This window comes from Eschrichtius robustus, chromosome 1, assembly GCF_028021215.1.
Source record: "Eschrichtius robustus isolate mEscRob2 chromosome 1, mEscRob2.pri, whole genome shotgun sequence".
Classification (NCBI taxonomy): domain Eukaryota; kingdom Metazoa; phylum Chordata; class Mammalia; order Artiodactyla; family Eschrichtiidae; genus Eschrichtius; species Eschrichtius robustus.
Genome location: NC_090824.1, coordinates 46318727 through 46336019, shown reverse-complemented (window position 1 = coordinate 46336019; position 17293 = coordinate 46318727). Strand labels below are relative to the sequence as shown.

The 17293-nt window shown below is 39.2% G+C and overlaps 1 protein-coding gene across 1 annotated transcript; it reads left to right on the top strand.

Annotated features, from left to right (window-relative positions):
• The first annotated feature begins 1676 nt into the window (after positions 1–1676).
• On the top strand, positions 1677–16429 carry CDKN3 (cyclin dependent kinase inhibitor 3). Its single transcript, XM_068527092.1, has 8 exons — positions 1677–1747; positions 4118–4200; positions 5496–5551; positions 6048–6092; positions 8475–8697; positions 12943–12974; positions 14680–14783; positions 16235–16429. The coding sequence occupies exons 1-8, from the start codon at positions 1739–1741 to the stop codon at positions 16319–16321; spliced, it is 639 nt and encodes a 212-aa protein (XP_068383193.1). The 5' UTR covers positions 1677–1738; the 3' UTR covers positions 16322–16429.
• Positions 16430–17293: the final 864 nt, after the last annotated feature.

The following is a 17293-nucleotide window of genomic DNA, read 5'->3' as shown; positions in this document are numbered from 1 at the left end:
AGGGACTTTGCACCTCCTTACTCTTCAGGCAGATTGAAAACTCTTCCTCTAAATATTCAAATGGTTCACTCTGTCTCTTCATTTGGGTGTTTCTCAAGTGACAGCTCAAAGATGCCTTCCCTGACTTTTCTATCTAGAATAGCATCCTCATCAGACTCCACTTGTTTTAATTTTTCTTCACAGCACATATCACTACCTGACAGTCTCCCCCAGCAGCATGTGAGCCCCATAAAGGCAGGGACTTTGTTTAGTTCACTCAGATATTCCTTGCACCTTGAATAGTACCTAGGACACAGATGATACTCAATAAATATTTTCTGAATAAATTAATGAACCAAGTTCAGTGATGATTGGACCTGTCTGATGGCTAATTTTAGGTGCAAACTTAGCTGGGCTATGGTGCCCAGATATTTGCTCAAAATGTATTCTAGATGTTTCTGTGAGGGTGTTTTTGGATGAGATTAACATTCCAGTTGGTGGACTTTGAGGAAAGCAGACTCCCCTCTATAATGTGGGTGGTCCTGATTGAATCAACTGAAGGCCTGAACAAAAAGGCAAGTGGGCATTTTGGAGCAGACGGCCTTTGGACTTCACCCGCAATATCAGGTAGTCCTGGTTCTACAGGAGATTGCATTTGAACTCCAACTACAACTTTTTACTGAGTCTCCAGCCCCCCCAGTCTCCCCTATCAGCTTTTGACTTGCCAAGCTTAAAATAAATCTCTTCATGTACATATCCTATTGGTTCTTTTCTCTGGAGAACCTTGACTAATACAGTCTCTAAGTCAAACTGTGCTATCTTCTTTACTAAAGAATTCTTCCCATTAGCTCTCTACTCACTGGTTTCCACAACATGAGTCGGGGAGCTGAAAGCTCTGCATATTTTTGTCAGATCTGCAGGTAATATTGCTCCAGGTGACCTTCTTCCCCATGGCCAACTAAATGGGGACTGGAGAATGGGGGAGAGAATAATGAAACATATTTTTTAAAGATTATAGCCAATTACTTAGAAACTGGCACTTAAAACCATCTGGAGACCTTATCGCCTCTTCATAACATACTATTTCATTGATATTTCATTAACTGGAAGGTTGATCTACATCCTAACCTGTATATATCCTGGAATGGTAAGGAACATAAAATATCAAACATACTAGGTATGTTTATATTCTGGATTTTTGGTGGTTCCCATAGTATTTATATGACTAGATTTGACCACAATTATAAAGTCTACAGCATGTGGTGTGTTTTCACAAGATGCTCCAGGTCAATGCTTCCCACCACGCCCTTAAAAAATAAAAAATAATTTTAAAAAACAAACAAAATTCCCTACCCTGGTACCATTTCGGATCCTGCCACGAGAAAGTTCCTCTTTCCAGCATCCCCACAGCGCTAGGGCGGCCTTTAGAAGATATCGCTCCGCCCCTCTCCCCGCCCCACCCCGCTCCCAACCGGGGGTAGGAGGGCGCCCTCCCAGCCAATCAACACTCAGCAGGGCCCTCCTCCGGCGCGTGTTTCAAAGGCCCCCTAGAAACCAATGAGCGGTTAGAGGCCGAGCCAGGGCAACGGAGTAAGAAACAGGGAGAGTGTCCGATTGGTTCCAAGAAGAAGCCTCGCCCCACCTCACAGAAGGATGTACCAATGAGCTGAGCGGAGGGGCAGACGGCGCGGGGCGGAGGCTGAGACGCTGGTGCTGCCCGAGGGAGGAGGAGGCCGGTCTGGATGTTGGGCGGCCAGTTATGAAGCCGGTGAGTGGGGCCGGGGATTGGAGGAACAGAGCCGCAGGGATGGGAGCGGTCCCGAGGCCAGTTATTGAGCCCGGGGACAGCCCCAGCCTGGTCGCGACACGACTCGCGCAGTAACCGTCCAGGGAAAGGGAGGTGGCGCTTCCCGGGACCTGCGAGAAGGATGGCAGCGAAGGAACAGGGTCGGAGGCGGGCGAGGGGAAGACGCACATTCGCTGTGCGCCTGTTGTGGGCTGTGAGCTGTCGCATGCGGGGTCTCCTAAGCCTCATGACAGCCCTGCCAGAGAGGGCTGAGCCCCGTTTTACGAAGGAACTGAGGCATAGAGAGCTTAAGTGTCTCCGTGCATCATTCAGCCTGATACCCCAGCCCCAAAGCATATCCTGGGATGCCCTGGGCCCCCTGAGGAGCAATCCTCTCCGCGGACGGGGAAATCTTCCTGAAAGATGATTAACCGCTTGTGGTGTGTCACCACGGCCACCATCCCACGGGGCCACCTGGCACTGTGTCCCTTTCCCTGGAGTTAAGAATCTCTGGGCTTGGGGAAGCGGAAACATCCAACTCTGTTAGGATTTGTAAAGCTGGCTGGGAGACCCTGAGTGAATGGGCCACACAAACTGAAACTCTGGAATCATCAAAACTGCCTTAAAGGAAAAGAAAGAAAAAACAGGCTTAAGGAGCTGAAGCCCCACCTGACTCACATCACCTACCACCAGAGCTGACAACCTGTTGAAGGGGCTCCATTTGAGTTGAGTTGATAATAATAATACAGATAGATCCAAAGCAACTCAAATCCATGGCCTAAATTGGCTCTGTAAAGTGATCTGGTAGTTACAAACAAGACCATTATAGAATAGAATATAGCTTCAGAGCTAGAAAAGACATTAGGCGGTTACACTTGCTAATCCCCATATTTCCATGTGGAGGGACATCAGCTGTCCACTCCTGGCCTCTTTCTACACTTGTCCACAGAAGGGGAAGAGTGAGTGATCTGATCTCTGAGTTTGGGAGGAACTGAACACAAGTAGCTCAACACTTCCTTCCCTTCTCTTTGCAGAGAGTACCAACCATCTGGGGTGCTCTCTGCCACAGGGGAGCCATGGGTTGTCCATCACTGCCTGTGCCTGGGTGGATAAGTCCAATTCTGGAGTGAAGAATTGACAAGCCCACTTGACCTCAGCTTTAAAGCCACATTCTCCATCCTCCATCTGACACGCAGTAATAAAACTGATATATTGATCTCCATTTGCCTCTCCATTGTCTCATCCCTCAGTTGGTTCCAACTAGGAAGTAGAAGAAAGGTGTGTTTTTTATTGGTCCTATAACACATCTTCCATGTAGCAGTGCTTCCCACGTGATTTTCAACTGCTTAGATCAGCACACAAAGTTCATCTCAGTCTCTCTAGTCCAGTGATTCACAAAGTTAGGGACATGTTATTCTACCTATACTCCCCACTCACCCACCAACCAAATTGCTAGGCTGTTTGGGGGTTATTTATTGAGAAATGGGGTAGAGAAAACTACTTCTTTAGCTTCCTCTTCTCTGCTCTGATGTCACAGTTCCTGGATACAGTCAGCTCTCATTGTCCGTGGATGCGGAGGACCAGCTGTCCCATGTTGGTCCGTTTTATGTAAGGGACTTGAGCATCTGGGGATTTTGGAACCCGCGGTGGGGGGAGAGGTCCTGGAACCAACCAATCCCCAACCCCCCCGCGGACACCAAGGGACTATACTGTACAAAGCCCTTTCTCTTTTTGCCTTAATTGCCTTAACTTCTCTATCTGCTTAAAAACCTCCTGCTCATCGGTCAAAACCCAACTAATGGATCTGTCCTCTGTGAAGCTTTCTCCAGCTCCCTAAGCAGTCAGTCACTCCCTTGTCTGCTCTGAAGGGCATAGTGCCATTTTAGCACTTCTAACTTTTTTGAATCTATTTACACATTGTCTCTCCAATTATACTGAAGGCAGGCTATTTATTTTATGGATCTTTGCATCTCCAGAGCTTGGCAAATGAAGGTGTCCAAGAAATGTTTGTGAATGAATGAATGAATAAATCTCCTCACTTTATAGTTTTGGAAAACAGATCCAGTAGAAACTGACATCGCTTGTCCAAGTTTATACAGTAAGTGGCAGAGCCAAGACCAGAAGACAGGTTTCTTGGTTCCCAATCCAACACTTTTCCACTACATGGGGCTGTAATTATTAATAGGACAGTAAACAGCAATAGCTTATTATTGATGTCGCTGATCTCTCTGATGTTCCAGGTTGAGTAAATTGCAAATATAAATCAGTTTGTCTTTCAGCAACGATCAGCTATACTAAAAGTATATGTAAATATTCTTTACAGTTATTTAACATAACTGATTTCTTTTGAAGCCTAGTTCAGTGCAAACAAGTGAGTTTGACTCATCAGACGAAGAGCCTATTGAAGATGAACAGACTCCAATTCAGATATCATGGTATGTTAACCTTTCTGATCAATGATGAGCTAAAATATTTGATGGGTACGTAATAATCTTTGTAGAATTTAGTCTACATATTGAAAATGATTCTCTTCTGCTGATTATATAATTCTTATCTTTCTTATCTATGGTAGAATAAAGCTTTTTTGGGGGGGTAGGGGGAGTGATGGGAGTTCCTTCCTTATACATTGAGGAAACCATAGTAGAAACAAGGAGTTAAGATTGGAATGATCTCCCATTTAGTACCAAAACCTTCTTATTCTTTTATGACAAAAGAATAGTGTACCAAACGTAGGATGAGATATCCTATGTTATCATTTATTCCAGTCCTAGAACTACTTGCCACAATAATGCATCTATCAGCAGACCCTGTTTAAGATAAAAGCCACATCACCATAGATACAATAACAAAAACAAATGTTTTTATATAAAATCAACTTCTGAATTTTGGCAGTGACTTGCGGTTACAGCAGGTTCTCTACAATCCCTGTAAGTGTAATAATCTCTCTCTTTAAGCACTGACCCTGCTGTAGGAAGAGAAAAAAAGTGTTGTCCCTATAGTTCTTTTGTTCTGCCATCAAATAGCAATTAACTTTCATTTCCCCTTCTAAGCCCCCTTCGAACTCAAAAACTCATCTAATTTTCAAAGTCAGGTGGTATTTATACAATGCCCCATATTTTCCTCTAAATTCATCTTCTGTTTTGCAGACAAGGTGAGCCTCTGCCCGCTTTATCCCCAAGTACTGCAAATTGGGAATAGGATTTCTTGAAATTATTTCATTTTAACCAAAATCCATTACAACAAAGAATAGGTAGCCTGTGGGTTTTATTCTATGAAATTGTGTCTGTTTAAGGAAGTCCTATAAAGAAATCTTAAAATAGTAATTTCGAATGAATGCTGGAGATGAAATTGTCAGATGGTCATTTTCCAGCTTATTTCCTAAGGTTACTAACACAAAATATCTCAGGTAACAAACCACAGGGTAACTTAAGTACACTTTATACTAGCTGTAAGCAACCTAGGCATTACTATCTTTAAGTTAGTTTAAGTTAGCTTGCCACTTTTAAGACTTAAATTGCAACAAAGCAAATGATAAGTTCCTATTTCAAAACTCCTAGTCTTTCTAAGCCTTTTTGTGACCAATACATTGATATTTAACTATGAATTTTTGTTTTGTGACTGCTGTAAAACTTTAAAACACCTTCATTTAGTGGCAGGCACACACGTTTGTATAAATGTCCATCTATAACTTTAAATTGAACTAAACTTGATAACGTTTTACTCCTTTCAGGCTACCCCTGTCACGAGTGAATTGTTCTCAATTTCTTGGTTTATGTGCTCTTCCAGGTAGGTGACACTATTGATATATTAGAAATTATTTTTTATATAATTCTCTGTACTGAGCAGTAAGAGAATTTCACAGACTATCAGCATAAGAACTCAGTCCTGGAAACCCTCTTGGTGGGCTGTAGATAAAGGCACATAGACCCACTCTTCAAGCCTTCCACACCCACATTCACAGTTCTGCATTTCTGATTTACCTATCTTAATAAAATGTAACACAGGGGTACGATGTGAGGCTAAGGACTACAGCCAGGTACTTGTTACAGAAAGGACACAGAATAAAGAATCCTTGGATTAAGAGTTCCTTCAGCTGGGATCTATGAATCCCTGGAATTATATTCCTAAGAATATAAGAAATTTAAATTCCCATTCAGAATGGAATTGAAGCATATAAATGATCATGTGTAATGACTTTCTACAGTAGCTATATATGTGTTTAATATACTTGTTATTTATGACCAGAAACTGACTCTTTCACTTGCCTTGTTACTACTTACAGGTTGTAAATTTAAAGATGTTAGAAGAAATATCCAAAAAGATACAGGTAGGTGTAATATGACAGAACCATCTTAATAGGTTCTTAAAAAATAATACTAAAAATCTCTGTGTCAAAAAGAACAAACGGTAGTCTCTTCTGAATTTTCCAAAAAAATGTTTGGTATTTCATAAAGTTTCAAGCTATAGACTTATTCTAATATGTGAAGAGGTATTTGTGAAGGGCAAAGAAGACTCATCATTTACTAAACATAGTGTTGCTTTTCACTGATTGTTGTAGTTCTATACATAAAAACTGCATTTGTGTTATAATGTATAAGTTGGAGGGGGAAAAGTATGTAAATAGAAAGCTGACATTGCACTGCCCAGATCTTTGAACATACTGTTCTTTGCAGACTTGACTGTGATACTGGAAATTAAGCCTGAGCTGGGAACCCAGAGGTAGTATTGAAATTGTCCATCCCACATAGAAAATTTACAGAACCAGTGTCTAGGTGGAAAAGATGGAATAGGGTCTGATCTCTACATGCCCAAGGGTGTTCTTAGCCTCAAGTCTAATAATCCTACAAATATCCTGATAATCTGTCCCAATTTGGAATTTATATATTGTATGATACTAACAAATTTAGACTTTCAAAATATTTTATTCTGGTTGGCCTGGAATATCTCAAACCTAATAGTCCTACCAATGTCCTTATGATAAACCAATACAAAAATGTATATATTGTTTGATTCTGACCACTATAGATTTTATAAGTCTTAAAATTCTGTCCTAGTTATCCTAGAATATCAATTTGCTAATATACTCTCTTTAATTTACCTACCAGAAAAGACTTAAAAGGCTAATAGATTAGTTGACCCTTGCAGTATTTGTAAAGATTTTCTGCTCTAGAGATACCCACCATGGTAGGAAATTTCCATTTGGAGAACATTCAGTTATGAGCAAAATATCATTTAAATCATTGGTTCAAGAACCAATCTTGCACATTTTGGAAAGCCCTATTCATTTAGTCTCTTCTGTAAAAGGAGTTTCCAATTTTTTACCAAACCTCTTTTTTCTTCCAATGAAATCTTAAATGGAATCCAATATACAAAATAGATGACAGTGTCTGAAGGGGGAGACCTAGACTCTCCCGGCAGCACTTCCTGTGTCCGTCCTCAGAGTCCTTTCTGGGAAAGTTGAAATCTACTTTATAATAGAAATTATTCAGTGCGTGCAAGAGGCAAATAGGAAATTACCTACTGTCTTAAAAATGGTTAGGGATGTCAACTGCAAGTTAAACCCTTTTACAAGTACAAAAGCATAATAGTATTATCTAGAGCAGCACTGTCCAACAGAAACATATTAGGAGCCACAAATAGAAGCCGTATATATACTTCTGACATTTTCTAAGGGCCACATTAAAAAAGTAAAAACAGGTAAAATTAATTTTAGTAACATACTTGATTTAACCTCATATAGGCTAAATAGTATCGTTTCAATGGGTTTTAAGTATAAAACAAATTATTGAGATAGGAGTTTTTTGGTACTTGGTCTTTGAAATCAGATACGTATTTTACATTTACAATACATCTCAGTTTGGACTAGCCATATTTCAAGTACAGGTTTAGAGTTTCATGGTAAAAAGTACTTTGTACTTAAATAGCTAAATGTCCTAGGATTTAGTGGGTGGGGAGAGAAAAAGGGGAATCAGATGAGTCAGAATTATTCATTATGAACCAAATGCTCTGTAGTGAATATTGCCCTAAGGAAGCTCCAGTGAACAGAATGGCCTGCAGTACTCTCGCTTGGTTCATGTCATTATACTGAAATTCGCTAAGTCACATAATTTTCATACAGCTAATGCTTTATTTCCTAGAAACCTAGTCCATAAAATTAAATACATAATGGTGCGGTACAGTGCAAATATAGGGGACAATACGAGAGCTCTGGCACCATGGCTATGCTGGAGATTTTATATACAGTGCTTAGGGTAAAACAACATAACAGAGACTTGTACACAGCAAACACCATTGATTTGGTGAGAAGAAAATGGGAAAAAATGTGCTATCATTCCTTCTTATTTTGAAATATTAGGTGTTTTACAGTTTATTTTAAAGCAGTATTTATTGTAAAAAAAATATTTTTTTCAAAACAGCAATATAATGGATGTCTTAAAATCCAGTAAAAAAACATTTTGACTTATAAAGTCAGGTTTCATTTTAATAACCTTTTGGTTCAGATGTTTCTAATTACTATTTTGTGCTTAGTGACTTGGTTTTTACCCTAGTTTGAAGACAGATCAGTATTGTTTTAGATTATCAATGAGCACTTCAAAGGTTATCGTTTGTTTGGCTTAAGGAACTTAACTCCATATTTTCCCTCCTGACTGTATTTAAATTTGTAATGTTTTGTCCATGTGTGTCCTTGCGTATCTTGGTCTATTGGCAGAAGAACTAAAGAGCTATGGTATACAAGACATATTTGTTTTCTGCACCAGAGGGGAACTGTCAAAATATAGAGTTCCAAACCTTGTGGACCTCTACCATCAGTGTGGAATTATCACTCATCATCATCCGATTCCATTTGGAGGGACTCCTGACATAGCCAGCTGCTGTGACATAATGGAGGAGCTTGAAATCTGCCTTAAAAATAACCGAAAAACCTTAATACAGTATGTTTTCCTTTTCTCCATATATTACATGAAAAACGTCCCAGTCAAAATGATTTCTCAAATTATTGCATCCTTATGCAGTTATTACCTACCTTATAGTTAGTTGCAAGGATCAAAAGGAGATAGTACATGAAAAGTACTAGCATCATGCCTGGCACAGAGCAAGCACTCAGATATTTGCCATTATTACTTTTGAAGAGTAAGGACAATAAATGAGTAGATTAGGAAATTTTTAGGATAGGGTAACAGGCTTTTTTTTTTTCTTTCTTTCCTTTTGTCTTAGACCTTTACTCATAATTTTGGGACCTTCTCCTTCCCAAAAAGGTGAGGGCATCATTCTTGTTATGTAACACCATACCTACTGGTCAGCCCTTCGGTTGTTTAGTTTCTTCCAACAGCAAGAAAGTCCATTTTTTAAAAATTAGCAGCAAAGGAATTATCCCTAAGCAATGAGCAATCCTAAAAACAGGACTTGAAAATTATATTTGATGATATGAATTTGCTACCTGAATGAAGGAGGGACTCTCATCACTTGTCAGTGGCTGTAAATAAGCTGCTGGTATGAAAGTTTAAAACAAAAGAAAACGGATTAAGGGGAAAAAATGAGGAGAAAAGAAAAAAGTAGCTTGGAGAAAGGAAGAAGAAAGTGACAATCAGCAGTAGACAGTAGCATTGGAAAGACTCTAAGTGGTGCCATGGAAAGGAACATTAGTTACACCAGAAGTGAGACCCACAGAGCAGAGGGGAGCCGGCCACAAGGAGAAAACTATAGACTTATTCTAATATGTGAGGAGGTATTTGTGAAGAGCAAAGAGAACTCACCATTTACTAACCATAGGTCTTTGTGCTTATTGGGTTTTTTTTGTTTTTTTGTTTTTTGGGGTGTTTTTTTGTTTGTTTGTTTTTTGCATCCTAATCTTCTTAATCCTTTCCGGAGCAAGATAGAGCATTAAGTAGTGTAATACCTCAAAAGCTCTAAGGTCATTGCTTTGAGCTAGAAAGTATACAGACTATACCAAATAACTGAGTAGTCTCAGGCACCTAGGAAAAGGGAAAGCCCAGCCAGCTTCTCTCTCCTTAGACCAAGGGCCCCAGGGCTTCATGCCAGTAGCTCATGTTCTGAAAGCAAACCAACCAGTACAAGGGTCTTTGGGGACACATATCTGTTTGTGACCAAACTAAACTCTGATATAGAGAACTATCACCTGCAAAGTAGGGGAAAAAGAACTAGAAGCCATCCTATATCCTACAGTTTCCAAACTTTATAGAAACACATCATCTCTCATCTAGTACTAATTGTAGAAGCAAAATTTTAGAATAAATACAGTTGCCTGTGCTAAATTTTCTGATAAATCTAAGTAAAATAGCATTAGGTAGTTAGATGGAGCTAGTGAAAAATATTTTACAATTTTTGAACCCATTTTCAAACCAATTCTGAGATTTTTTTTTTTCAAATGAATCTTTGAAAGCAGGCTCTACTGAAAGATTACTAGAGATCAGACTAGCTCAGTTTAGAAAAGCTGAACAAAATCTACTCTAGCAAGTTCTAGCAAACCAAATGCTCTGGTGTTTGAATACAAACAGAATGGAAAGGTGGATGGGCAATCTTGCATATGTCAAATGCTTCAGGCTCCCATAAAATAAAGCATCTGATGACAGGAAATTTTCATTGTCCTAGAGCTTTCAAAGGTGTTCCTACAGTGACTAATGTTTGTTTGGACAAAGACGATTTTCTGTCCTTTCTACTATCTTTGGGTGCCCACACTGCTAGACAGCTCTAGAGTTTATCCCTCAGAAACAGGGTCTGGTACATTTTTTTCCCTGTTCTGTTGTCTGTCCTCCCTGGACATTTTTGTTCCTTTATAAAGTCAGTGAACACTGCTCGCCTATTTTGTTACATCATTTCCTGCAGCTGTTGTAACAAAGGACCACAAACTGGGTCGCTTAAAAAACAGAAGTTTATTCCCACCCAGTTCTAGTGGCTAGAAGTCCAAAATCAAGGTGTCAGCAGGGCTATCTTCAGTCAGAAACCCTGGATAGAGTCCTTCCTCACTTCTTCCTAGCTTCTGGTGGTGGCCGGCAATCCTTGGCATTCTTTGGCTTATGGCTGCATCACTCCCCTCTGCCTCTGTCATCACATGATTCTCCCTGTGTGTCTGTGTTTTCATATGGTGTTTCCTATTATAAGGACACCAGTCATATTGGATTAGGACCCACCCTAATGACCTCATCTTAACTTGATTATATCTGCAAAGACCCTATTTTCAAATAAGGTCACATGCATAGTACCAGCGATTAGGTACATATCTTTTGGGGGGGGCACAGTTTAACCCATAACACCTACTGTGTATGAAACATTGTGAATATAAAATACACACTCTAGACACAGTCCCCACCCTCAAGGAACCCACAGCCAACGACACTATCATGTAAGTGTAATAATACTCAAAACAGGTGTATACGAGGCAGTACACAGGATGGCAGTGGTTCCTATGGGGGCACAGAGGCATTTCAGAAGTTGAAATTTGAGCTAGGTTTTGAAGGATGAGTAGGAATCAAACAGGGGAGGAAAGATAAAGCTAGCAAGATATAAAGTGGTAAGGCTTCCCTGGTGGCGCAGTGGTTGAGAGTCTGCCTGCCAATGCAGGGGACACGGGTTCGGGCCCTGGTCTGGGAAGATCCCACATGCCGCGGAGCAACTGGGCCCGTGAGCCACAATTACTGAGCCTGCGCGTCTGGAGCCTGTGCTCCGCAACAAGAGAGGCCACGATAGTGAGAGGCCCGCGCACTGTGATGAAGAGTGGCCCCCGCTTGCCGCAACTAGAGAAAGCCCTCGCACAGAAACAAAGACCCAACACAGCCATAAATTAATTAATTAATTAATTTAAAAAAAAAAAAGATGTAAAGCGGTAATCTTTTTTTTTTTTTTTTGGCTGCATTGGGTCTTCGTTGCTGCGCGCGGGCTTTCTGTAGTTGTGGCGAGCAGGGGCTACTCTTCATTGCGGTGCGCGGGCTTCTCATTGCAGTGGCTTCTCTTGTTGCGGAGCACGGGCTCTAGAGCGCAGGCTCAGTAGTTGTGGCGCACGGGCTTAGTTGCTCCGCGCCACGTGGGATCTTCCCAGACCAGGGATCGAACCTATGTCCCCTGCATTGGCAGGCGGATTCTCAACCACTGCGCCACCAGGGAAGTCCCAAAAGTGGTACATCTTAATCTTGAAGAAAGCCACTAAAATGTTCTACCTCTCTCTACCTTTATACAGTAGAGCCTCGTCTCTGAAACAGGCCTACAGCTGGGACACTTTGTAGAAAGCAAGTTCATCAGTTATCCAGGGGTCAGTACCTGTTTGGTCCTCTGTTTCACATCCTATCACAAGACATGTATCTACAGCTCCATCTACAAATACACCACAGTAACTGATGTTCATAATGAGTTGTCAGCACTGAATTAGGATCAGTACACCCTCTGAGAAAGGAAGTATGGAATACACTTCTTTAGGATCTTTGAAACTGATTAAAGTGAATGGTTTTATTGCTTAAGAATCAGTCCTTGTTTTTCTAGAAAATCCAGTTATACAGAACTGCTCATTTCTTCACAATGCTACATAATAGCAGCTAACGTTCATTTACTTCTTACTCTGTGCCAAGCTCTGTTGTGAGCTTTACAAATGTTATCTCATTCAGTCCTCACTGTGACATAGGTACTGTTGCTGGCCCCATCTTATAGGTGAAAAGGCTGAGGCCCAGAGAGGTTAAATAACTTAGGTTCACACATCTAATAAGTGACAGATTCAGGATTCAACCCCAGGCGGTGTGGCTCCAGAGCCCAGGCTTTAAACCTCTAGGATACACTGCCTCTTTACTCTTTCTAGATGAATGAAGAATTATCATACGGACCTGTCCCATAACCACTAAGCTTTTGTTTAGAGAAAAATTAAGTGGCAGTTGGTAAAAGTAGTCTGATTTCTATCAATTTAGTAACATGTTCCACTCCTCAGATGTTTAAAGAGGTCAATAAAAAGGCCCTGCCTTCTTTGTTCCTTATAGGTGTACGGAATACCTCCCAACAAACAAATAAGCACACTTTGCTCTTGATTGATTTATTCGAAAATATTTATTAATCTCTGGGTACAAGGCACTGTGCTAGGCATTAGAGTAGAAATAGAAGGCAGAAAGAGCAAGTCTCTGGTTGTAATTGTTGGGATGGAATGAAAATGTACAAACTTCAAAACTGTACTTCCCTTTCAGCTGTTATGGAGGACTTGGGAGATCTTGTCTTGGTAAGAAATATATTTCTATTATTCAGTTTGTTTTTTTTTTAACCTCGAAGTATGAAAACTCGTGTTTCTGGGCCATATGCTCACTTTGTATGAAAATGAGACGAAACACAATATATGTCTGCTAAGACCCAAAGGATTATTTAAGGACCTAAATTTGGTGTTCCCTAGAAAGGCTGGGTGGGAGTCAGAGGTATTTTCAGCATTGTTTTGGAGGATTCTACAAAACATAATTTACAGGTCTTAGCACCTGCATTCTTGTGTTTTGTTTTGTTTTCTAACGTTCTCCCTTTGCAGGTGTTGTTAAGATATTGACAGTAACTTCTAAATAATATCCATGGGTAACATAAGCATAAAAACAAAGTTATATTTGTTAACTTTAAACTTTTAAAAAATGTATTGGGGGTGAAAGAAAACAGCTAATGAAATACCACAGTGGGAGTAAGAGTTATTCCTTTTAGTGTTGGACAATATCAAAATTACAAAGTTTTGTGTTTTAAAGACATTATCAAAATGAAAAGACAACCCACAGAATGGGAAAAAAAATACTTGCAAAACCATATATCTGATAAAGGACTTACCCAGACTATATAAAGAACTCTTACAACTCAATAGTAAAAAGACAATTAAAAAATTTAAAAATGGGCAAAGGATATGAATAGACATTTCTCCAAACAAAATATACAAATGACCAATAAGCGCATGGAAGAATGCTCAATATCTTAGTCCTCGGAGAAATGCAAATCAAAACTACAGTGAGATACCACCTAACACCCATTAGGATGGCTGTTACCCAAAACATGGAGAACAAGCTTTGGAGAGGATGTAGAGAAACTGGGAGCTAAATACACCGCTGGTGGGAGTGAAAAAGGTGCAGCTGCTTCGGAAAACAGCCAGGCAGTACTTCCTCAAACAGTTACACACAGAGTGACCATACGACCCAGCCATTTCACTCCTAGCCATACACCCCAAAGAAATGAAAACAGGTCCAGACAAAACCTGTGCACTAACACTTAGAGCCACATTATTCATAATAGCCAAAAAATGGAAACAACCTAAATGTCCATCAGCTGACAAATGGATAAACAAAATGTGTAGCCATACAATGGAATATTATTCACCCATAAAAAGGAATGAAGTACTGATACGTGCCACAATGTGTACGAACCTTAAACACATTATGCTAAGTGAAAGAAGCTAGTCACAAAAGACCACGTATGATTCCATATATATGAAATGTCTAGAACAGGCAAATCCATAAGGACAGAAAGTAAATTAGTGGTTGCTTAGGGGAGGGGTGATGGGTGATAGAGGGATGATAACAGAAGTATACAGGGTTTCTTTCTGAGGTGATGAAAATGTTCTAAAACTGACTGTGGTGATGGCTGCATTTAACTGTGAATACACTAAAGTCCACTAAATTGTGCACTTTAAACGAATGAATTGTATGTGAATTATAATAACTCAATAAAGCTGTTTAAAAAAAAAATGAAGCCAGCGTTAAATTTTAATTCAACCACAGTCATTTAAAATCATAATTTGCCAAAAACACATACTAAAAGGCCTCAGTCTTTTAATTCATTTCCCAAACTCAGTCTTCTCCACCAACAGAAGTCTGAATTAAGTATAAGCATATCATTAATTTATAATATACTATAAGAATATATATTACACGTAGTATACAACTTTTGTCTCATGTTCTATTTAGTAGCCGCTTGTCTCCTCCTATACCTGTCTGACACAGTGTCACCGCAGCAAGCCATCGACAGCCTGAGGGAGCTGAGAGGGTCTGGAGCAATACAGACCATAAAGGTAAGGCGGGTGACCGTTCTTGTGAGGCTGTGGAGGGGGGCAGACCGTCACAGTGTTACACCTCATCCAAAGGGTAATGAAAATCCAAAGCATTCTATTTTTCATGTATCACCTGTTTATATTTTGATTTTTTTTAAATTTACATTTAAATATAACCTGGACGTCTGAAAAAGTTCAGTTTTTCAAACAAAATAATGAAAAATTTGAACTTTCCAGTTTACTCTTCCAAGATCCACTACTGTTCAGTGTTTGCCCATTCTGTCCTGGGAATGGATCCTCTCACCTGGAAAAATGAGGCAGTTACTATCAACTTGGTAGTTTCCTGGGTATATTTTTGACCAAAAAGATCTCATGAAGATCCTATTACTGTTATCACCAAAACATTTAACAAAGATAGATGAATGACTATAATAGAAAAAAATGTAAAACCATGCTAATTACCCTTTGCTGTGGATAACCTAAGTGACATCGTTCACATTTACTTTCTAACACCAAAACACTGCAGTAGCAAAGCCCCAAGGATATTATTGATTTATAGCTCTGTAAAGCTAACTTGCCTTCCTTTCCCAATTACCCAGTCTCAACTTTAGGACTAAGTCTGAGGAGCGGGTTCTGAAAACAGAAGCAGCTCCCTTTATTATCTGTTTTTAACAAATGCTGCTTCAAATTCAACATGTTTCCAAGTGTCTCTTTGACACAAAACAAAATACATGGTCAGACATATGTATATGCATGTTTTACATCTTTAATAGTAGAGAGAATTAAGCCCACATTAATATGGGCTGTCAATTTATCACCTCAGCATTCTGGGGCAAACGTGCTTTTTCCATCTCTGTGCTGATGTAAGTTAGCAGTATGCAATTTCAATTTCTGAACAGTAATACAAAATGAGATTATTGGCAGAGTGAGAATATCCTCTGGGCAGCTATTAAAACTCCAAATGAATTATTTATTTAAAGATTTTATTTTGCTTATCTGTTAAGATTAGTGATTTTATTTTAATATTATCTACTATGAAAATTGTTCCAAATGGATTTTATCATCACAAAAAGCAGAAAACTAAGGCTTCTGTAAATTAAGAAATAGATTTTCTTGAATACGCTGCTGTTAATTGCTGCAGAAAGTGCCCTCTCCCCTGTACTTACTCCCCAGGGGAAAATGCATTAGCAAAAAGAATATCTTCGTGTGTTTTTAATCTTATTTCCTCCTGCTAGTAAAGGGAGAAAGGATTTTAAAGATTTATAAAACATTGCTGTTATTTCATGCTACCTCCTAATTTTTAGAGATTTTTAAAACAAGTTTTTCACACTATATGTAGCTTTATTGAAAGATAAAAGATATAATAGAACTGTTTGTATCAAGTAGTTTTTTGATTCCCAATTCCGACTAGTATGACTACTCTGGTAATTAGCTTTCTACAATGTATTTCAATATATCTTTACTTTTTTCAGCAATATAATTATCTTCATGAGTTCCGGGACAAACTAGCTGCATACCTGTTATCAAGAGATTCACTATCAAGATCTGTATCTAGATAAGAGAATTTCAAATAGCATATATATATGACGATGGCAGAAATTTGAGTTCTCTAATATTTGTATTGAAATGAAACTACTATTATCAAATTGAATGTAATGAATGTAGATGTACATGTGCAGATATTCTTAAAGCTTTTATTGACAAATTTCATTGTGTCTCTTTCATCTCTTATAGGAGATAGAAAAACTGCTATACAGTTTTCCTTTTAAAAATGCACTAGCTGCTCTGATGTATTTTACCTGGAGGCAATGCTGAAAAAAGCATATGGAAAAATATATATATATTTTTTTACCACACTCTTACCTCATATTATCGGTAACTACTGGGTAGCATATGACATAGTAATACATATGAAAATTGGTATGAGTAGCCATGCTAAAATTATTTAAATAACTCTTACCTCTCTATTCCTTTGAAAATTTCTCCCACTGTTTTCTCTACTTCATAGACATACAGAATTGTGAGGGATCCTATGAATCATCTCGTCACCTCCCTCCCAATACCAGATCATCCCAACAGGTGTTTATCCAGCATTTGCTGGAATTTTCCAAGATGAGGAATTCAGTGGTTCAGACAGCTGCTGTTTTTACAGCATTCATTTTTTCACCCTAGGAACTACACAGAATGAATTTAATCCCTCCTCCAAATTTATTTTATAAAAGCACTTATCTACAGATTAAGTCTCCAGTTCTCACACTCCTTCACTTCGCTCTATGCTACCGAACATGTCTTTTTGTCTTTAAACTCCATGGTGAGCTACCGAAAGTAGTCATTTGTATGTAGACAAGGATCATACAGTGAGTCAAAGTTAAGAGACCTCAGTGGTTTCACTGCTGCAGAGTGCCATGGCTCTCTTGGCTACTGGAAGTCACAAAAGGTGACCAACAGTCAGAGGCACTTCCACACAAGACAAAGCAAATTTCACTACATCAACCCTTAATTTTAAATAATCATATAATTACCAAAAGTCT